The sequence below is a fragment of the Pseudocercospora fijiensis genome (genome assembly GCF_000340215.1).
Source record: "Pseudocercospora fijiensis CIRAD86 unplaced genomic scaffold MYCFIscaffold_10, whole genome shotgun sequence".
In the NCBI taxonomy this organism is placed as follows: Eukaryota; Fungi; Ascomycota; class Dothideomycetes; order Mycosphaerellales; family Mycosphaerellaceae; genus Pseudocercospora; species Pseudocercospora fijiensis.
This window is the reverse complement of record NW_006921541.1, coordinates 2304713-2327486: the sequence shown is the minus strand read 5'-3', so window position 1 is coordinate 2327486 and position 22774 is coordinate 2304713. Positions and strand designations below refer to the sequence as shown.

Below are 22774 nucleotides of genomic sequence, written 5' to 3'. Positions count from 1 at the left end.
CCACTCTTTTGTCTCCACTCAGATATCTCGCCTTCCGTTCAAATATCGAATATCGACTCACCGTAAACCACCGAGGAACAAACCACAAGATGGAGTCGGAAGATCGACCCCGAAAGATGCGAAAGCTGTCTCCAGACGTGTCGGAAGATGCAATCCAGGCAGAGCCAAATCGCAACCGAGGAAAACTTATTAGCGACGTTGTTGTTGGAGAAGTGACCAACGGAGCCAAGGCAGAGCCGGATGGCACAGATGTCCAGATGAACGGGTCAGCGGAACGCGACGACCTAGATCAAGACGGTTTGAATTCGGAACCTGCTGCTGTCGAAGGCTCTGATCAAAAGTCTCTTCCCATCCCAAGTGAAGTCATCCCGGCAGAGGCAGGAGAGGTCGATGACCGCGAGGTCCCATTGTCAAAATCCCAGCAAAAGAGGCTTCGAAAGAAAGCTGAATGGGAAGCGAAGCGCGAAGATCGCAAAGTCATTCGAAAGGAGAAAGTCCAAGCCAAGCGTGAACGCAAACGCGAAGCCAAAGAACAGGCCCTAGCAGAAGGACGACCCATTCAAGTTCCCAAGCAGCAAACCCACCAACGAGCTGTTCAGCTGCCAGTCACATTCTTGATCGACTGTGATTTTGATGACCTAATGCGAGACGGCGAGCGTATCTCGTTAGCATCACAAGTCACGAGGTGTTATTCTGACAACAGGCATGCTCCGTACCGCGCGCATCTGACGATTTGTTCTTTCACGGGAAAATTGAGGGAACGATTCGACACGGTTTTGACGCAGAACTATAAAGGCTGGAGAGGAGTCCGCACTTTCGACACCAACTTTTCTGACGTAGCCGAGAAGGCCAAGGAATGGATGAGCGCTGAGGATCAAGGCAACAAGATGGCTGGTGTCTTCGAGAAGTATGCAGACATCGATGATGAAGCGAAGCAGAGACTAAAGGACGAGGGAGAAGTTGTCTATCTGTCTTCCGAGGCTGACGAGGATCTTATGGAGCTCAAGCCATACAGCACTTATATCATCGGCGGGCTGGTTGACAAGAATCGCGAAAAGGGTATATGCTACAAACGAGCGAGAAAAGCTGGCATCAGGACTGCAAAGCTTCCCATTGGCGAATTCATGGAGATGCAGAGTCGGAAAGTCCTGGCCACGAATCACGTCAATGAGATTATGATTAAATGGTTGGAGTGCGGTGATTGGGGAGAAGCGTTTGTGAAAGTCATTCCGAAGCGGAAGGGTGGAAAGCTGAAAGGGGGTGAGAAGGATGAGGACAGTGCTGTAGCCAACGAGAATGGTGCCGAGCAAAGAGATGAGGCAGAGGATGACGGCAAGGCTGTTGCTAGTGATTGAATATAACAAGACAAGTTGTAGTATGTGTATCATGTGTATCATCTCCGTAGAGGCGAGCTCGCACAGAGGGAAGGTAAACCGAGGCTTTGTCATCCCGTCGAGTCCAGTCGGGCGAGTCTCGCACTTTCTCACCACTTTCCACTGAAAACTGTCATGTGGGGCGCAGGCGAAGGCGCTCTTCCAGGTCCGGAATAGCTCTGATTGGGGCACAATGGCAATGGCATTTGTAAGGCATGACGTCCATCTCATGACGCCTTTAGTATAACCTTACGCGGGCGATAGTAAGTAAGGCGTAGGAGGGGTAGAGTTCTATACATTGACATATATCCTCTGTGAATGAGCGCGAGGGCAATTGCGAAAATTACAAGTACTCTGTCATCAAGACTGTCGACAGCTAGGAACGTCCCACGTCTCTCACGAATCGGAAGCGCAAACATGACGACCACGACGTTCAGACACATCGACACAAATTCCTACACCGGCAAGCCATGGGGCAAAGTCGACGGCGACGGCAAGTCGTTCAAGATGGAGTGGGTCGAACGGCCTGTGCACAACATTCGAGGTCATGAGAGCGAGTTCGACACGAACAACTCGGGGTTCGCGGTATACAACTACCCAGCAAAAGAGAAGGCATTCACAGACGACGAGGCAATACGCGAAGGCTACTACAAAGAAGTCGAGAAACTGCTCCGCGAGAAGCTGCCCGGGATAAAAAAAGTCCACATTTTCGACCACACGATTCGAAGACGGGAGAAGGCGTCACCACGTCAGCCAGTGCAGCAGGTCCACGTCGATCAGACTCCCGGCGCAGCAGACGTGCGCGTCAGACGGCATTTGGGCGATGAGGCGGAAGAACTTCTGAGAGGTCGCTATCAGATCATAAATGTTTGGAGACCAATCTCGCATCCAGCATCTGACTTCCCACTCGCGGTTGTTGACTGGCGCAGTACAGAGCCTGCAGATTTCATCCCGGTCGACCTGATGTATCCAAAGCGCGCAGACAGCGTTACGGATGACGATGATCGAGGAAAGGAGATTCTTCCAGATCCGAATTCTATGGATAGTACAGCTGGGTACGAAGTCAAGGGCGAGACGCTTGGTGTGCGCGCGAACACGAATCATAAGTTCTACTATCAGAAAGATATGACCCCGGACGAGGTGATGCTGCTCAAGTGCTACGACTCGTATGGCAATGATGAGCCGATGGGTAAGAAGGGCATTGCTGTGAGGACACCACACACTGCATTCGTGGACCCCAACACGCCGAAAGATGCGCCTGGACGACAGAGTATTGAGGTCAGATGTTTGGTATTCTATGAATAGATGAGAAAAGTGAAGACTGGTTGGATATATGAGCGCGTTCGGAGCATCATAGTCCTCTTCAAATCTTCCGCTGCCCAGAATGACACGAATTCACGACCAGAGCGGACAAGATGTAGAACAGCTACAAGACCCAGCTGAGCGGAAAGTGGGAGTTGATTTTCATATCTCATTCATTTCGCGTATAATGTGGGATCATAGTTATCATCCCAAAGCTCAAGAACGCCCTTTCCCCATCTCTCGCGACTTAGATGGACACGTTAGCACAGCTGAAAGCCGGCTTGACAGCGCTCGAGTAATCTGCAATGATAGCTTTAACAGCAGCATAAAGTCCTGGACCAAGCAGGAACAGACCAACGACCATCACAAAGATGTGGATGACAGTCATGACTGATCGGCGAGCTCCACCAAAGAAGTTGCCCTTGTAAAGCTGGTAGTAAGCAACGGCAAAGAATATGAAGCCGAAGAAGGAGTCGAATGCAGCACCAAGCAGGGAGAGGAAGTCACCCATCGATGGAATGACTTCAGCGAAGACAAAGGCGACCAGCCAGACAACGATCATAACAAGAGCCCAGACACCCCAGCCGATGACGGTGTTGCTGTGTTGGTGGCGGGACTTGCCCATGATGAGCTTGTGGTAGATGAACTTGGCAGAAACATTGGCGTAGATGACACCGATGACCAGAGTTGGGACGATGACGAAGGCGAAGGATGCCTTCTTGTAGGCGGTCACGCCCAAGCTGCCGAAAGCCGGTGCGGTCGAGTACTGGCCGAGATAGTGGAAACCTATGGCTGGTGGGACGATGAAGAGGAAGGCGGAGAGACCGGCGAGGACAGCGAGGGCTTTGGGAAAGTCTTGTGGGCGCTCCATCTCGGCGATGAAGGTTGGGAAGAGAATTTGAGGGACCTGCAACGTGGAAGTCAGTGAGATGCGAACGAATTGTACGACTACAACAAAATGACTTACCCAGAGGAAGGTAATGTTGAGGACTGCATTCATGCAAGCGACCCAGGTGACAGCGTCCTGTGGGAAGGCGTATGTAAAGACTTCGCCGAGCTCTGGGTAATTGCCATTGTACCCATAGTATGGAGCATCTTCAATGCCAGCGAAGACGAGGAAGAGCAGAATAGCAATGGCCATGCATGAAGCGCTGAACATGGACATGAATGAGACATGCTTCAGCGTGCGTGGCATGCTCATAACGATACCCATAATTGTCGCGATAACGCTGAAGATGACAGTACACAAGGAGTGATCGGAGAGGGTGTTCAGGACCTTGGCGCCGGTGAGAACATGGAAGCCAATGAGCATGATATTGTTGCACAACAGCATGAAAGACGTAAACCAGTAAGCAATCTTGCTCTTTCCGAAAACATAGTAGCCGAAATCGCAGATGTCCTTGATCTGGGGGTGTTTCATGATGAACTTGTGCATTGTCAAGGATGTGATGTAGAAGAGTACACCAGCGAGAGCCATGGTGATGAGTCCTGGAACCCAGCCGAGAACGGACAGAGACCATGTCTGCGCCATGATGGCCAAGCAGACCTGGTCACCAGCGAGAAGCCAAGCGGCTTTTTGCCATGACATTGTTCGCAGAGCGATCTCATGTTTGTGGTCCTCTTCAACGAGTGCTGTGATGGAGACGTCTGCGCTGTCGCCATCGTAGGTCGTGTGGTCCAAGTCGTGCGTAGCTACGCGAGTGGTCTTCTCCTCGTCGTATTTCGCATCACCGCGGGTGGTGGTTGCCATTGTATCGAGGGTAGTGTCGACCTCGAGAGGTGTGCAACTTGTCCAGGTTGATCGAAGGAGGCCGACCGGTGCTTTCTGTCAACTCCAACTACGGATCATGGTTCCTGATAAATCTTCTACTGCAAGTGATGGTATGGGCAAGATGCGGTTGGCCTTGCATGGCGTGCTCACGATAAGCTGCGAACTAAAGGCTTTGGACCCAGGCCTGGAGTTCGGCCAGGCCGGCTTGTGCCATCCTTGCATTGATGAAGCCTTCTTCGCACGTAGTGGTGAGCCGCTAGTGAGCCTGAGGACAAAGTCTAATAGGGACGGAGCTCCATACATACCAGAGGCTCAATGGCTTCACTTGAGCCTATTGTCGCTTCCTATTCTTCCTGTATCTTCCTTACTAACCTTACTATGCCTATTATCGCGACAAACCTTACTTAGATATACTATACTTTCGCGCCTTACCTTATAATATTCTTCTTCTATCGATACCGATAGCGATAGCGATACCGATAGCGATACCGATAGTAGTAGCCGCTATAACTAGTATTCCGCGCAACCTTATTCTTAGCGTAGCTTTAGTAGCTTTAGCTTTAACTTTAGTAGCATACTTACTAGTAGGAGGAGGAGAATATTTATTATAAGTCGTAAGGCGTATCGCTATAGACTCGCTACTAACTCGCTCTAGGCTTCGACGCCCTACGACTATAAATACCTACGATTTCTAGTATTATAGCGCGTAGATATAGTAAGAGCTACTCGATTAAATAGCGATACTAGATAAGAAGAAGGCGGTACTAAACAGACTACGGAAACACAAGGCTACTAGACTTATTATAGAAACGGACTCTAGCAAGCTTATACTAGCGCTATACTACTACTGCATACGCTCTAATAACTTTAAGTATCGTATACTTAATACTAAGGGCGAGCGTATCTACGCTTATTATAAGTATAAGGGTAAGTCTAGCTATACGGCTAGTATAGAGGTTAAAGAAGACGATAGAAACAGCGAGCTAGCTACGATATAGGCGCGAGTCGAGGCTATAGAGGCAAAGAATACTATACTAGAGGCAAAGAATACTAAACTAGAGGCAAAGATTAAGGCACTAGAAGCTAGGTTTAATAAGTTAGAAGGATACTACCTCTTGTAGTTTAAATGGCTTAAGAATAAGGCTATTATTAGGTCTCGCGATGTATATACTATTTAGAAGGAGCTGTAGCTAAATACGACTCGCTAGCCGCTAGTAGAAGATGTTTAAGTTAGAGGTCGAGGTCTTAGAGATAGTAAAGAAGAAGTGCGAGTCTACTACGAGTCTACTACGAGTCTACTATTCTATCTCTTCTTCTTTAGTCGTTAACTGCGCTTTATCTTCTTAGCCTGTCCGCCGCTATTAGCCTCTCTGCCGCTATTAGCCTCTCCGCCGCTATTAGCCTATCTACCGCTATTAGCCTATCTACCGCTATTAGCCTATCCGCTACTATTAGCCTATCTATTAGTAGGTTGCTAATCGCTCGACCCTTTCGGAGTAGGCGTACCTCGCGGTATACTCGCGGTAGTATCGCTGCTTAAGTTAATAATCTCGGGCGGCTAATTCGTATCGATAACCTTCTTAGTCTATAGCTTTTCTTTCTTAATCTTAATGCTATTAACTACCTTTTGCTAACTCGCTATATTACTCGCACTAGTACTCGTAGTAATAGTACTTAACCGATGTTTCCGCTTTTGTTATTACTACTTCTCCTACTTAGTCTAGATATAGAGCTTAATCTCGTAGACTAATAATAACTTTGTTACTAGTTTATAGACCGTTAAAGCCTGTCTAAGTAATCGAAGCGCCTTACTTACTAGCTTCTCTAGTTAATTAGTTATATTATTAAAGTCTGTATAGAGGAAGTAGTTATAATAGTCCTAGGTCCGATCGATACTACTATCTAGTAGCTCGTAGGCGTTAATCCGGTCGACAATCTAGTCTATAAATATTATCTCGGCTTCGAGGAATTCTTAGTTAGACTAGGTATCCGTAATAGTAGTATATAGGTTAGGTTTACTATAGAACTATATCTCAGTTGTACTCGTAAGCTTAACTTCTATATACTAAGTATAGATTAAATAGCGGCAATAGTATACCTGTGCTTTAAGGTCTAATAAAGCTAAAGCTAAAGCTAAAGTAGGTATTAGTAGACGTTGCGAGAGGCTCCGAGATCTAGCATTTAGTATTCGAGTTATTAGCTTGTAAAACTAACTAGCAGCATTGCGTATAGCATTAGCTGCCTTAGGTATAGAGGGGAACGTATTAAAGCCTCGTACCGTACTCGCGGAGCTACTCGTAGCGGCGGCTACTAATTGCTCGCGAACAAATTGCTCGCTTAGTAGATCGGGATTAAGAAGGCCGCATTGTAAATAGTATCGGTATTTACTATATATCTTTGCATAGTCGACGCCTAATTTAGTACAATAGGTGCCCTAATTAGTAGGTATTATTAGATAAATAGAGGTAGAAATAGCAGAGGTTTAAGAAGGTTATAGATAAAATCGAACTAGAAAAAGCGACTCGCTATATACTTGCGGCCGGCTCGTAGATCGGAGATTAGTATACATTATTTGCAAACTTAATTAACCTAGCTTCCTAATTCCGAGCCGCCGCTAACTAACTACGTGCTGCTAATAGCTTATCTAACTCTATTAGTTCCGGCTCTAACCCTATAGCTATATACTCCCTAGCTAGCCCTCGAAGAAGCAAGTAGGTAGAGCGGTAAAGGCGCTCTATATTATCGCTATTCTCGCTACTACTTACTAGATACGAGAAGCTATGAATCTATAATGCTGTCTTATACTAAGAAAGCGTAGCCTCGGGCAGGTAGGCTTTAAGATCTAGGAATTAGCGAGTCTATTAGCGAGTCTATAGCGAGTCTATACTATAGAATCTAATATATACCGAATCCTTAAAGGTCTTGCTCTATATTATTAAGTGCGCCGTTAGGTACAGGAATACCTTAATAAGAATGCCCGCTAAGCTCTAGATAATAGTATAGAATATGCGGAATACCTAGCATAACGTATAGTCGATTAGCCTGCTTCCGGATACGATAGCTATTCTAGAGGTAAACAAATTCGAGGACTTTATAACGTATAATTAGTATATAGATTATAAGGAAGGCAATCCGATCCGCTAGCAGTTTAGCATCGTATAGTAACTCGCGTAGTAACTCGTAGAAATAGCCCCTCTAGCTATTTAGTATAGGTACTTGCTAACGCTACTATGCCTTAATCCGCTAGTTTATCTTACTCGTACCGTATTTAAAGCAGTCCTCGAAGGCTAGCGGTTGTTCCGGATTACTACGAGTCGTAAGGCGAGTCTTATAGTAAGTATCCGCGGCTAGAATCGTCTCTACCCTATAGTCTAATCGAATAATCTATAGTATTATACTACTATTCCGGATCGTTATAAGGTATTAAGCTAGTATAGAGACAGCTGTCCGGCTAGTAATGCCTATATAGATCTAGACAATATAACGCGAGTAAATATTAATCGCTACGTAGATCTATATCCCCTAATACTCGAATTTATAGTAAGTATCTATTAATATTGCGTAACTAGGGCCGGGTATAATAATCGCTCTATAGTACTCTCGCGCCCGCTCGCGGCGGACTCGTAACCCTTTAGGATTTAGTAAAGAAGCTATACGATATAGCCGATCTTTACTAATAATATTGTATTTAGACCTAATATAGGTATATAGGTGCTGTCGGCTAAAGGACTCTACTATAGACTTCTCGAGCTCTTCCTATAAGACCTCTACTATCTATTCTTCCGCTTCTATCTATCTATCTATTAATAATGCCTTCTTTAATCTAAGCTCTTAACGTATCTGTTAATACCTCCGCTAGCTAATCTTAAACCTATCCGCCTATAGTACTCGAACCGCCTCTTTATTAGTTAACTATAGAACGTAGAAGGTATATACGACCCGGATCTTTAGTGCCTTAATATCGTTAACTCGGTAATAGTAAGTAGAGTAGCTATAATTAATATTCTACTCTTTAAGCCTTCGTTTAAGTATATTAAGAGATATCTAATAACCGGTCTCTTATATAAGGTACTATACGATTACTTCTCGTATAGTGCCGCCGTAGACTTAAGATATTATCTAAGCCTTCTATAGCGATAAATCGATACGTAGAGGCATTCTACGAGTCGATAGCGAGTATAGTGCGAGTCGTAGAAGGTTAAACACGAAGAATTAGGTAGTAATAGCGGTAAGAAGTATAAGAAACCCCGCATTGAGCCTCTGGTATATATGGGCCTCCCTAAATGGGAGAGCTTTCTCGGTGGCTGGCTGGGCTGGGCGAGCTTGAACGGCCTAGGCCCAACCTTGGTATACAACACCTGTAGCAGATGCGTCCTGTCTTACCTGCGTTCTTCTTGCTTCTGTGCTCAGGCCATTGCATCAGCTAGCCACAAGCAGCCTCCATGCATTCATTGTCGAAGAATGTTCTTCGCATTTGCCCATGCACCAGTGGACCGGTGCGAGGCATACCCACTCAATCGGTTCTCCAAAAACGAATACACATCAAACCGCCCATCCATCGACGGACGCCTCATACCCCAATAGCGCGCTCATCAGCATCAAAATGAAGAAAAAGACTCGGCTCAAATCATAATTCCGCTACTGTCGTCATCATCAACCCAAATCCAACCGCGTCGCCGAAGACTTCGAAGCTGCCATTTCCTGCGCCATCTCCAACGCTCTCCTCTGATTATAACCATGAATATCCGCACACGCACATCCAGAATTACTAGGATCATGCGCCAAAGCCGTGAATCTCAACGTACTCAAAGCATCCCGTAACGAGCGTTCTTCGTGTTTCAAAGACTGGTTCTGAAGGAAGACGTCTTGCGCTCTTTGCTCGAGTTCTTTGGCCGAACACTTCTTTTTTCGTCTTGTCTTTGCCGCTGCGATACGATTGCGCTCGCGGTACATGCGGAGTTTTTCTGGCTCTTCTTGTTCATCTACCTCGTCTTCTCCCGCTTCACCTTGGTGAGAGGAGGGAGTTGCGCCGAGTGATTTTGCGCGGCGGGCTTGGCCCATGTTGCGTTTGAGTCGTGTTGATGCGTGGCTGGCGCTTTCTTCGGGACCTAGAGAAGGTTGTTTTGCTGAAGCTACGGTGCGTAGTCTCTTACTTGGTGGTTGCTGCACATCTGGCCGATAAGACATGCTGCTTTGCGGAAGCTTCGAGGTTATGGAGTCAGTGGAGATTGTGATGCGCTGAAGTTGTGTCGAGTTCGCCGTGTCTTGCATTGGAAGTTGCGTGTACATTGGTGGTGATAGGTCTGGCGTGCTGGCGACTGGGGTCGCGCTTGAGACTTGTCGTGGCCAGTTGAAACCCCCTGCACCACTTGAGCTCAGTGAAAGAGCTTTATTGATTTTGATCGTGTCTTCCCATGACTGGAGGCTTTCGTTGTGCAACACTGGAAGGAGGGTTGTCCGGCAGGGTATTGGCTGAACGAGTCCAGTCATATCGTCGTCAATGCTGTGTTTGCAAGAGAAACGTCAGTTTTGCTGCTCGATATTATGAACAATAGATCAACTGCTCACACTGATCTCTCGTGATGACGGACATCTGTGGTTGGATCGAGGGTCGAATTTAGTTCGTCCATGCCCTGGCCGCTTGCATGGCTCACGACGTAATACCCTATATTTGTTCAAGGCCAGAGATGAAGCAAGTTCGATCGGGTCAAGAGTGGCGTGTCTCCGAAGGGCTACCGACTGGACGAGCTGTAGAAGGTGAAAGATGACCCTGGGCCTGTGCGATTGAAAGGTCTCAGGCTTGTCGGCTCAGAGACCCAAGATCCCGATTGTGTACCACCACGGCGAGTGGAGCAAGGGCAGTGACCATCTCGCGCGGCTTGGCTTGTCGAGTTTCTCGGCAGATACTGCATAGCTGCACCGCAGGATCGATGCGGCCGCTACGTCAAGGCTCGAAGAGGTTTTCTCCGATGTTTGGGCAGGAACCGAGCCGTGACAAGCAGACGATTGAAAGGTGAGTGCACTCTCTGACACCCTGGTTCGAGATACTGCGAAGGCATGTCTGGGTTCGAGGTTAGCGTAAGGTAACACGTATGATCAGAAAAGCAGATTTTAAGCGACTGCGGGATACCATCACGCGCATGCGATTGTACCGGCCCTGCGAGGAGTCGAGGACAGGCGCTCCCCTTCGCTGGATGGATGGCCGTAAAGGCAAATCCAACCAAAGGGTACCAGAGCCGCGGGTTTGGCAGGCCGGTATTCTACCCAGCACGTCCGCACGTTATGCATAAAAGGAGAGGTTTTCTTCGGAGCGAAGCACGCCAGCAAAAATGTGTCGACGCTTGTGATCAAGCTACTTCGGGATACCTGCAAGGATGGCAGACCTGTTCACGAAGGCAGAGAGGCCTGTCGTAGCCAGTGAAACAGCGACAGACTGAGTCAGCCCAATCATCAATCGAGCAGTATAAACACACCTTTGCGCGGGGATGCGGTCTGAAATAACTGTAAGATTTCAGCAATCTCAACGCCAACTATAGGCGCTATTATCTACCGTACTATACCCGTATATTCACTATATACTATTGCAAATTAGTCTTCAGTATAGATCTACCTACCGTAGAGGTTTCTAAATCGTAGGAGTCTACTTTTGCTATAGGATCTAATAGGAACAGTTACTAAGCGGTTCGGAGTAGGTCTACCGCACCTCCGACTTTATACAATGCACGATACTGCTTCCTTGCTTCCTTTACGCTCCTACCTAAGTCCTTTATATACCGATCGTACGTTTCGATATAGTAGAGACAGCACTAGCACTAGCACTAGCACTAGCCCTAGCCCTAGCCCTAGCAGAAGAGCCGCCGTAGCGGCTACTACTAGAAGCACCGGTATATATCCCCTATATAGATCGAAGCATATTGCTATATAGCATTTAGTCTATATAATATTATATTTAGCGTTAGGTTTAGCGTTAGCTAACTTAGAGGTTCAGAATTCAGCTTTAGCGTTAGGTTTAGAATTTAGCTAAGAATCTAGCGAAAACCTTTATTTCATTCTACTACGACTATATCTAATATAGGCACCTCTACACTATTTATTTATTCTATTGTTTGCTAAGCCTTTATATATAAACAGGCGGCGGCGGCACTTTAGTATAGTAGCTAATATATTACAGTTGCGAGAGCTGTTGCGTTTCTATACGAAATACCCCTATATACGATTACCTACTAAGTCCCTTCCTACCCCTTTAACTACTAAGTCTTAAGCCTTTAAAGCTAAGACTAATAAGCGTGATTTACTTAATTAAGCGTTTAAATGGATGCATTTCGAAACTAGTAGACATAAAACAAAGGATAATATTATTAAAGAAATTTATAGAGCGACTATATTTAAAGATAACAAATTGCTATATACTTAGGCTCGGAGCAAAGCTCTTAATATACGAGTTACGAAGTCGGAGACTATTAAAAATTGTCGTGTAAGTTAATCCCTAATTACCTATTTAGCCCGCTATTTAGCCCGCCTGTTTACATCTTTTTCTTTTTGCTTAACTTACGAGTTAAGCTGCACTTTTGGATTAGTCCTAAACTTAATAGTTCCGAAGCCTACTAATCTTTAGTATAATCTCGAATCTTCTAGTTCTAAACCCTCTCTTGTTTCGAGAATTTATAGATATAGCTAACATATATATAGAAATACGTCTAAAAGCTAATAGACGAGGACGCGTCCCTTATAGGACTAAATAGTAAAGAGACGCTCGAATTTTTCGACGAGCGCTTTAGCGAAGACGAGTTCTTCGTTATGTGAGTTAATTATAATGCTAAAGCCTTTTTTCCTATTTTTTTTGATATAATATAATATGCTTTCCTAATAAACGATGCTAATCTAGATATATAGCTTTAAGTATATAAAAGGTCGCCTAGATATTAACTAGTCCGGCCCTTAGGGCTAAGCCTTCTGCAAGTGTATGTTATTTAATATAGCATAGCTACAATGCCGAGTCTATAACTCTCGAAGCCTTATTTATTATAAGCTTTATAAATCGATACCTCCGAAGCTTTACAAATCGATACCTCCGAAGCTCCGTATAAAGAATCTAGCTAATATACTAATCTTCTTTAGGGTGGTATCGCGCTCTGTGCTCGGAGGTAGCTGCGGCCACTCGAGCCGACAAGAAGCTTAGTAAGCTCCTAATACTAACTGTTGTATATAGATAGAGCTAATAGTATATAGGCTAGCAATGCGCTAATGCGAATAGAGCCCTCGTAGAGGCATACGACAGCTACCCGTAAGACCTAGCATTTAGCATCTAGTACCTTACATCTAGTATCTAGTAGCTAATTGGTATATACAGCATTAACGAAGATTTCGATAGGGTAGTGCGCTCCGACTTCGCGGTAGTTATACCGAGGAAGACTAGCGCTAGCGACAAGGGTCGCAAGGTATATATCTATAGGGTAGCTTTCTAGTTACATAGATTCTAGATATGCTAACTATATAATAGAGAAAGAACCTCGCTAGCGCTAAGCGCGCTAAGAAGAAGCTAATAGTCCTTCCGCCTCTAAAGGCATAGGCCCTTTGTTATTTTTTTATATTTCTATATCTCTATATATTTTTTTTAGATCTTAGTAGAGCGATGGCGCTAGCGGGCTTGCTATCTTTTTTAGGCTTCGCTCTGTATTTATTTTAGCTTATAATACCTAAATAAACTATCATTAATATACTAACTACTGCTCCTCTAGGTCTACTATATTGTATATATAGCATTAACAGGTCTATCGATATCGATATTTAGCAGCGCGAAGTCTAGCCGTTCCGATATCTTAGTAAGCAAGTAAGTAAGAATAGGCAAAGAGCACAATCGTATCTACAAGACTTAGACAAAAAGACAAACATAGCTTAGACAAACCTCTATTTACGCGTCTGTTTTGTCTCTACGCGTACTAGGCTTAGCGCGTCAAAGCGCGTATGTGCCTTCTATAGCAAATATATACACCTCTACTAACCTCTACTAACCTCTACCTACCTCTATCTAAGTAAACTCGCCCTCGCGACCTTTAAGCTTGCTCGAGACATATTAATCTAGCAAGCTATACGTTTTACCTTCTTACCGCTAGGCGTCCTAGGTATTCAGCCTAACCTATAAGCGACAGTATAGCTAATAGTACCCTCGACTAGCAGCGCTGCTATAATTTCCGCATCCGCCGGAGGTACAATAGTAGCTAGCCTTAGAGTATATACTCCGACTAGAACGAAGCGCGCTCGAGAAGATAATAAAGGCGCTAAGGATAAAGATTAAGATAAAGATAACACTGCTACTGCTATAGACTCGAGCGTAATACTAGGCATAGACGACATTATCCTAAGCATTAAAAGCGCCGATAAGGAATTAGTCTAAATAGAAGCTGCTAATCCTATAGTACGTATAACTACTAATATGCTTAGCCTATAGCTCGCATTAGTACAAGCAGTTAAAGATCCTAACTAGCCTACTGTCGAGGAAGTTGTTAAAGCAGCGCAGTATTAGGTTTAGGTTTAACTAGACGAGGAGCCTCTTCGGGTATAGGAAGCTACTGCTTTGCCTAGCTAAGAGTATATAGAAGCCGACGAAGAACAAGCGCCTCTAGCTTAGCAAAAGGGTAGCCTTATATTGCTACTACCTATACTAACTACAATTGACTAGTCTTAGCTCCTTAACTAGAAGAAAGGCTACAAGACTAGCGTTATTAATAACCTCGAGATAGCCTTCGGTCTATAGCTTTAGGATGTTAGCATTTTACGGTCTAACTATGCTTTACTATATAAGATCTTTACGACTCTCGTACTAGGCAGCAAATTATCCGACCTTCTAAAGTCAATTAACACGATTAAGCTACATCTTAAATCAGTTCTACCGCTACTACCTTTACGCTATTAGGACATCCTTCTATAGAAGCAGAAGACACTACCTACTATACCTAGAGCTTACGACATTAAGACGTCCGAAGCGCTTTACTTCTTTAACCCTTAAGAGCTGTTTGTCCGCATTCTTAGCTCGAGTACGAAGAACCTATATAATAGTCTTGCCGAGCTTATCGAGGTGCTATACGAGCTATACTAATCCCGGGCATAGGCTAGCTCTATTCGCACGACGTCTAGAACCTTCGCTCGATATTCTAGTAGTATATCTTCGCCTCTAGTTTATAGCGAAGGGCCTACGCGTAGCATTGCAGAGCTATACGAGCCTAAGAAGAAGAAAGCAGCTCGAGGTAAGAAGATCGCTCGGACTATAAACGCTAATAATAAGACGCCGCCTATGCCTACGCCTCCTATCGATTAGTATTAGTTTATTAGTGTGCCTAGCGGACTAGTATTTCTATTAGACTTTGTCCGATTTTTATACTACGACGCCTCCTATAACTATAGGAATACCTAGTCTTATACTAGGCGGGTCGTTTCGGTATAGATTAATAACCGTAAGCCTACTAAGCGTAACCCTCGAGGAGATTATAACGGACCTAAAGGCTCTATAGTTGTCTAGGTAGTACCGCTAATTGCTTATAATGCCTTGCTAGCGTATATACGATAAAGCCTCGCTAGAGACTATCTTAGTAATAAGCTTTTCTAGGTCGAAGGCTACTTCTATATCCTCCTCGAATCTAACTTGCGACTATTCGATCTTAGTCTTATCGCTGTACACTATCTGTACGAGAGCAAGATCGAGTATACGACCCTACTATAGGACAAATTCGACTTTATAGTCCGCCGTATTGTCGGTTACAATAGAAGCGTTCGGCTAGTCTATAAGACCTATCTAATTCGTAGAGAATTAGAGATTATAACCTATAGTCGGCGGAAACTCCTAAAGTTCGACTTATCTAACCTAAAGGTTATCTTAGCGCTATTCTTAATGTTTATTAATAGCTTTAGTCTCTATCGGAATATGCACCGCTTACTAATAGGCTAGTATATTATTATAGCTAGTCTTACGATGCAAGAGCGCAACCGAATATCTAACATTGTGCTATTTACGCTTAGTCCTTATAGTAGCAATACTAAGGACGTTATCGGTACTATCGCCCTACGATTAAAGAGCCTCGATATTAGATAAGAGCTTAAATTGCTAGGTAGCAACGCGCTCGTCTACGCCTTTCCTTTGTATTACATTAGAGATATGCCTTAGTAGCAAGAGAATTCAGGTATGCTCGGTCCTAGAGCTAATGTCTCCTATCGCTACTGCTATACGTATACTAACGATCGAGGCAACCTAGACTTAGACGTTTCAGACCTTCGTTTTTACTACGAGAACGAGCGTATTAGGCAGTACATGTCCTATATAGTAACAACAACACGAACGACTTATAGTCGCTAATATAGTATACTTAGCGAAGCTCTAGCACTCTAGTAGCTATCCCTAGCCCTCGATATTATCCTTATACGACTATTAGATCCGACCCATTTAGAGTATAAGGGCATAACTAGAATGTTCTATAGTGTTCTCCTCGCCGAGATTCTTACTAATAGCGCTTAGATTAAGTACGGCAAGATAATCTATACGTTTCCTATACCTCTAGGCTAGAACCGCCTACAATCGCTACTTTACTACCTGGCTTAATATAGTCTATCTAAGCACGCACGTTAGTCTATAATAGCGCCGATACTAGGTCGTATATAGCTTAATAATAGCTATATTTAACTATCGTTCCGAGAGGCCGTACGGGAGTTGGCTTCGCAGTAGGGCACTATAATAAATCAAATTGCTAATAGCCTTGCCTAGTAGCTACAACTCGAAGCTAATAACGTTCTAACATTAGCTATTATTGTTCGTTTCCTCGCTGCTCTAGCGCGCTCGAACGTATATCTTATGTCTAAGAAGATTACCGCCTAGTAACACATCGACTATATAACTAAAATAATTGCTATATAGCGAATCTTCTAGGAACTTATAGAATGCGCTACTATTTCCAATATTAAGAACCTATATATACGACAACGTAGCCGGGGCTACAGTATCCCTATTGCTAGCACTAATCTTAGCTAGACGCCTAGTCTAGACTAATAGCCGAAGGAGACTAAGGGCGCGGCTAAATATCGTAGTATAGCAAAGCGACCAAATGTCTATATTAGATAGCACTACGCAGAGACTATCGCTGAGTATACTATAGCAGGCAACCTGAATGTACTCGCTAGCGAAGCTAAACATAAGACGATAAAGCAACAGATCTACCTTACTAACTAGCATAAGCCCGAGAAGGACCTTCTTAAGCGGCAAGGTCTTAAAATAACTATACGACTACTGCTCTAAGGTGCCTATAAGCATAAAGAGCCGGAGCTATTATCTTAGATCTACGACATCTTCGACAAGAATCTATAGCTCTTCGATAGTGTGCTGCCGCGGTCTAAGCAAGGGACTAATAATCGCTCGGTCCTTAACGGTACGGATACGATTCTTAGTAATTATAGAAACGTCGCTACTAGGGATCGCTTGTTGCAGTATTACTATAAGGACTTCTTACTTCTTCCTATCCGCAACGATAGTATAAAGAAGCTATTCAAAGACGCACTAATTAGCGCCTACTAGTATAACTACAATCGGACGAACTGCATACTAGACAATAACGATGCTATATACTAGTACAAGCGCTTTGCCTTCGATGACAAGCTTAGCTAGCGCCGGATTGTCCTTCGCCGCGGAGATTTTGTTCGATACCGCGGCAGTAGTAATAATCTTAGACGCATCGATTAGATCTTTATATACCGTACGGCTCGTAGCATCTTACTCTTTACGCTTATTACTATCGCTTAGATAGACCGCAAGGACCCGATACTGTAGCTATCTGTATACAAGCTAAGTAGTAAGTAGGTTACAGTTAGTATTAACAGCATCGATAGCAGCAAGATTTGGATAGTACTAGTAACTAGACAGGGCCTTTAGATAACTAAGGGCAAGGCTGCTATTAATATAAGAAGCAGTAACTGTGCCCTCTTCGTCGATTAGGACCTATAGTTCCTCTAAAGGTAGAGTATTACAGCATTATCAACTAGCGCTATACTAACCGTATCTAGGCATGCTTGCGTCTATATTGTCATTTAGCTTGATTAGGTATGCTTAGCTCCGCCTTAACAGCAGAAGATTGAATACTAAACAATAAACAGGCTAAGCCGACGCGCGGCGCGAGACTTACACGCTCCTTATAGTATACAATCTCTAGCAATACAGAATGCCCTTTACTAACTAGAAACTAGACCCTTTATACGGTTCTTTATACGCCTTTTCCTTTTTAGTAAGTCCGAAGCTAACATCTACTTTAATAATCGCTAACTTTAAGTATAGACCTCCTTTATATCAATCGAGCTATTCTACGACTAAAGCCTTCTACTGCGACTGAAGCCTTCTACTACGACTGAAGCTATTCTACGACTAAGCCTTCTACTGCGACTAAAGCCTTCTACTACGACTGAAGCCATTCTACGACTAAGCCTTCTACTACGACCGAAGTCTTCTACTACGACCGAAGCTATTCTACGACTAAGCCTTCTACTGCGACCGAAGTCTTCTACTGCGACCGAAGCCATTCTACGACTAAGCCTTCTGCTACGACCTTAAGCTAGATAGATAGATAGATAAATAGATAGATAGATAGATAGATAGATAGATAGATAGCTAGGCTAGAGTAGATAGATAGCTATATGTAATACTACAATCGAATGAATTAAACTACTCGTATAAAGCACCGTGCTATAAAGACCTGCTTCTGCTATAAAGACCTGCTTCTACTGTAAAGACCTGCTTCTGCTATAAAGACCTGCTTCTACTACAAAGACCTACTTCTACTACAGACCTGCCTCTACTATATAGACCTGCCTACCGTAGAGATTTCTAAACCGTAGAGACCTACTTCTACCGTAGGAGCTAATCAATAGTAAGCCTTAGCAAGCAGCATACCTGCTATAATAGTATCTTTCTACATACAATACTACCTTAGAAAACCGGAGAAATACTGTTATTTTAGTATACTGTTGAAATATAGGTACTGCAAATGTACTGTAATTCTACGGTATAGAGTAAGCACATACCCCGCTAAGGCAGTAGTAGACACCTGTAGCGGAGTTAGGATTCTATTTCTGCCGGGCCGATTGATTGCCGCTACATTTATTTCATTAAAGTAGTCTTGCCTAGATTACTCCCATTTTTTCCCTTTTAGATACGCTTACTGTATTAGGACAATTAAGCGCTCCCTAGTAAAGAAGATCCCCTTAGTTAACTCGTTGCTAGTCGGCGTTCGTCGGGTAAATAGGGATTAACCCCTATAGTATCTATATAGTTAGTATATAGAAGCCGCTCTATAGGTAAATAGATAAGGCTTAATTAGACTCGCTTATAATAGCGCTTTGCCTCTTCTAGTCGCCGCCGCTCTTAGAGACTAAATTCTAACTCTTAAAGGTTTAAACCGTAAAGTTTAACCTACTAAGTTAGTAGCTATAATAGACGGCTTAAACCGCTTTTAAGCTACTATTATCGATAGTATAGAAGCTAATAAAGAAGATAATAACTAAGAGTAGCTATAATAGGTTAAGGAGGCTTATAGTAACCCTATTAAGTACGATAAGTACGTCTATTCGTAGATAGAAGGTCTATTCTATAAGATAGCGATAGCGATAGCAATAGTAATAGCGGTACCTCGAGGGTTAGATAAAGAGCTATATAATACTAGAAATAAGGACGACCTAATTAAGACTATTAGTATAGACAACCGAGCCGGTAGCCTCTACTATCTAGCAGAAGACGACCTAAAGAAAGACCTATTTAAGCTATTAGAGGTAACTAAGCGCTAGCGGAAGGTTAACTTGCCTATCTACCTATAAGAGGACCTCTCGAAGGTAGACGACGTATAGTACGAGTTCTTTAACCTCCTATAGACTAATAAGGTTATAGACAGGCTAGTTAAGTATACTAATAAGTATATAGAGACCTAAGAAGAGTTTAGACTAGATAAGGCTAGAAACCCCCGAATTAGCCGTAATAGGGAGCCTAAGATTGTTATATCTAGATACTCTTAGAAACTAGTAGGGCGTAAAGATATATTAATCTTTATAGCCCTTATTATCTATATATTAGCGATCTAAATAGCTAATAAGTCGGATTACTAAAGGGACGATAAATACTAGCCTATATATCTAATTGCCGATTATATAAGTAAGTAGCACTTCCGATAGATTAAGGCCGCTCTATAGTATAGAAGTCCTATTCTAAGAGGCTCCGGACTGCCTACGTAGTCGTAGATATTGCCGTTAGCGGACCTATTACGAGAGAGGTTTAAGAGCGTTATTCTTCCTAGAAGCAATATATCTATCGACGAGTCTATAATCCGGTTTATAGGCCGATCTAGTTATATAATAATAATGCGAGGAAAGCTAATACCTATCGGATACTATATCCTATGCTTATATAAGGACGGGTACCTATATTCCTTCCTATTCTTAAGCCCTCGAAAGTAGTATTCTTAGGAGATCGAAACGGACGAATTTGTAATAAGGATCCTCGAGCGGCTAGTTATCGTTTAAGAGTAGCTTACTAGCGCTAAGGTAATTAAGCGAGCGAAGGAGAGTAATAAGCGGCGCCGAGACAGGCTTAATAGCCTTACTAAGGGTAGTAGTTATAATAGAATAAGTAGTGTCTACGAGGTTAATAAAATAAAAGTCGACTTTTATATATCTACCTCGAGAGGCGCTAACTACTCGGAAGCTACGGAAAGCTCGGAAAGCGCCGTAAGCGAGCCTAGTAGTATATAACCGACTAACTACGCCTATAGACTTAATCTTAGCGCGAAGCTAAGCCCGCTAAGAATCGCTATTCTCCGATTGTTACTATAACTTCCTTTCTAAATATACTACTTCTATATATTTATAGACAACCTATTTAATAATATAGTCCTATTTGCTATATTAAAGCATCTCGGCATTAGAGCGACTAGTATAGTTATTACGGTTTAGATAGTAGTGCGGCCGATCCTACTCCGGATACTATCGATCCTACCGCAGATTAGGACGATTAATATATATAGTTTCCTAGGCTAGCAACTAACTAATAATAAATTATCTTTGTATACTAGAATTGTGTCCGTCTCCGCTCTATAGAGCGTATCCTAACAACTTAGTAGCTTCGCTGAGATTACGACCTAATTAGCTTCTATACTAATTAACTCCTCTACTAGAACCGAGCTATTAGTCCTAATTACGACAAGAACCGAGACAATTAGCTAAGGATTCCCCCGATCTAGCGCCGACCGCGACGATTCGACTCGCTACGTTACGACCGATATTTACTCGATTTATACTATTCCGTACTAGTCGGCGGCTACCTACTATAGTGCCTCGCCGACACTAATATACTATATATCCGAATCGCCTAACCGCGGATTCGGTAGGTAGCCGCGCTTTAGCGGCTAGTAGCTATTTCCCCGTATCCCTAGGAAGGCACCTTTCGAGGAACAACGGAAGGATTAGCCCTAACTAGTTAATAAACTACCTTTTGCTACTAATCCGGACAGCCTCCGTAACGATACTCTACTATATAACGCTTTACGTTAATCCTACGCTTCGTTTCGCTTCTAACCCGGATAGAAGCACAAATCTATTAAACTAGCGGTCCGACCGCTACCCTAGTACCGTAATCTTAGATTACTAGATACTAAGTCTTATATCCTACGCATTTGTACCTTTATCGGCTACTACGTCTAGTATAGCGAGAATTTTATAGTCTAACTTAGAGCAAAGCACGGCCGTATAGACCTGCTTGCCTCCTACGTCCTATAATACTACCCGCGACTAGGAAATCTACTACCGTCTTAGGCTAAGATCGACGAGCTATACCTATATACCCTCGACGGGATCGACTTCCCTAGCTAGTAGGTAGTCGATAAAAGCACCTTAATACAATTAGTTAAGAAGCTAAAAGCAGCTTTTCCGAACACTCGCGATTCGTACTATTATAAGCAGTTTTTCCCTAAGGTATACTCGCCCGCGGACATTAAACGAGCACGAGTAGGAGAGCAACGCCTATAGCCCGATCCGGCTACTTATCGCTCGCCTTCTTCGCGGGCACTAGAGTTTTCGCCGATTACTTAGTAGGCGGCGTCGTTGCTACTACTCTCTCCGAGTAGGCATCGACCGCCTAGAGCTACTACCTATTCGAAATAACTACGCGCGCGACGTCCTAATAATTATATAGATAGTATATTGCCCTCTATATTTCTACGTAGACCGTTACTAATAAGGATCTCTAGCGATAAATCCTCGCCGTAGGAATCCTCGCTATACTCTCTACTAGATAATAGACGAGGCCTAATAGACTACAATTATAAGGACGCGCTACGAGGCCGCGGGCTAACGAAGGGAAATCTAGGTAATAGCGAGCCTCGTAGCCGGCACTAGCGTCCGCTATCTATAGGGTCTACGATAGAGCTAGATTATAGCGAGATCCGTAAACAACTAGACTAGTAGCGCCTATATGCCTTATAGAAGTCGGTACTACGTCGAGGCATTATCTTAGATAATCGCCTCGCCTAATTTCTTATAGAATAATGCCTTTCTCCTTAACCGGATTAGACCGGTTCTTAGGCGGGCCCCGAAGACTACGATAATAGTCGCGACGATCGTTTGCGTATCGTAGGTAGCGATCGTTCCTACGCTAGCTAGGATAGACCCCGTAGTAGTTCGGTTTCCGAACTACTAAACGTATATGGTTTGGTTTCTTAGCGGCGAACCAGCTCCCTAGTTCCGGTTTGGTTTTTTCGAACTATATAGATTCCTGGTTTGAACCAGAGACTGTATTGGTTTTACTACAAGGACACTCTTATTCGACTGCCGGCTACGATTGCCGGCTATAATAGTAACTCTGTTACATTTACTACGCTCTTTTGCCGTTGCTAGGGCGTAGTTGCCGTTGCTAGGGCGTAGTTTTGCTACAAGGACACTCTTATTCGACTGCCGGCTACGATTGCCGGCTATAATAGTTACTAGGTTGTATTTACTACGCTTTATTACCGTTGCTAGGGCGTAGTTGCCGTTGCTAGGGCGTAGTTGCCGTTGCTAGGGCGTAGTTGCTGTTGCCGGGGCGTAGTTGCCGTAGTTGCGAAAGCTTACCTATATAACGTTACGTAGGCGGCAACAATTAGGGCTTCGCGATATTCTTATACTTTCAACTTCTTCCTCTATACCTACACCGATAACAACTACTATACGCTACGCCCCCGCCCCTTTCCCTTACAATAGTAAGAGAGAAGCGCGCCGCGCGCTAAATAGAAGATGGAACTAAAGACCGCGAGTTTGTTTTACCTAAGCGTCTAACCAA

At 43.8% G+C, this 22774-nt stretch overlaps 6 protein-coding genes across 6 annotated transcripts; 4 read left to right on the top strand and 2 right to left on the bottom strand.

The window, feature by feature from the left end:
• Nucleotides 1-89: 89 nt before the first annotated feature.
• Nucleotides 90-1355, top strand: MYCFIDRAFT_145683 (uncharacterized protein; the record flags this gene model as incomplete). The annotated part of the gene is made up of 2 exons (XM_007933503.1): nt 90-137; nt 258-1355. The coding sequence occupies 2 exons, from the start codon at nt 90-92 to the stop codon at nt 1353-1355; spliced, it is 1146 nt and encodes a 381-aa protein (XP_007931694.1).
• Nucleotides 1356-1790: 435 nt separating this feature from the next.
• On the top strand, nt 1791-2678 carry MYCFIDRAFT_144983 (uncharacterized protein; the record flags this gene model as incomplete). The annotated part of the gene is made up of 1 exon (XM_007933502.1): nt 1791-2678. The coding sequence occupies one exon, from the start codon at nt 1791-1793 to the stop codon at nt 2676-2678; it is 888 nt and encodes a 295-aa protein (XP_007931693.1).
• A 154-nt stretch (nt 2679-2832) lies between these two features.
• On the bottom strand, nt 2833-4502 carry MYCFIDRAFT_57446 (uncharacterized protein). Its single transcript, XM_007933128.1, has 2 exons — nt 3643-4502; nt 2833-3582 (listed from the first exon to the last, which is right to left on the bottom strand). The coding sequence occupies exons 1-2, from the start codon at nt 4423-4425 to the stop codon at nt 2923-2925; spliced, it is 1443 nt and encodes a 480-aa protein (XP_007931319.1). The 5' UTR covers nt 4426-4502; the 3' UTR covers nt 2833-2922.
• A 4400-nt stretch (nt 4503-8902) lies between these two features.
• On the bottom strand, nt 8903-10014 carry MYCFIDRAFT_212599 (uncharacterized protein). The gene has a single exon (XM_007933501.1). The coding sequence runs from the start codon at nt 9934-9936 to the stop codon at nt 9100-9102; it is 837 nt and encodes a 278-aa protein (XP_007931692.1). The 5' UTR covers nt 9937-10014; the 3' UTR covers nt 8903-9099.
• Nucleotides 10015-10074: 60 nt separating this feature from the next.
• On the top strand, nt 10075-10913 carry MYCFIDRAFT_179410 (uncharacterized protein; the record flags this gene model as incomplete). Its single annotated transcript, XM_007933500.1, has 9 exons — nt 10075-10103; nt 10132-10159; nt 10201-10224; nt 10259-10332; nt 10372-10437; nt 10465-10511; nt 10552-10688; nt 10715-10863; nt 10889-10913. 9 exons carry the CDS (start codon nt 10075-10077, stop codon nt 10911-10913), a joined length of 579 nt encoding a protein of 192 aa, XP_007931691.1.
• A 251-nt stretch (nt 10914-11164) lies between these two features.
• MYCFIDRAFT_200325 (uncharacterized protein) lies at nt 11165-13015 on the top strand (the record flags this gene model as incomplete). The annotated part of the gene is made up of 9 exons (XM_007933499.1): nt 11165-11225; nt 11400-11412; nt 11861-11920; nt 12189-12245; nt 12332-12345; nt 12565-12624; nt 12703-12730; nt 12818-12884; nt 12947-13015. The coding sequence occupies 9 exons, from the start codon at nt 11165-11167 to the stop codon at nt 13013-13015; spliced, it is 429 nt and encodes a 142-aa protein (XP_007931690.1).
• Between the last annotated feature and the right edge of the window lie 9759 nt (nt 13016-22774).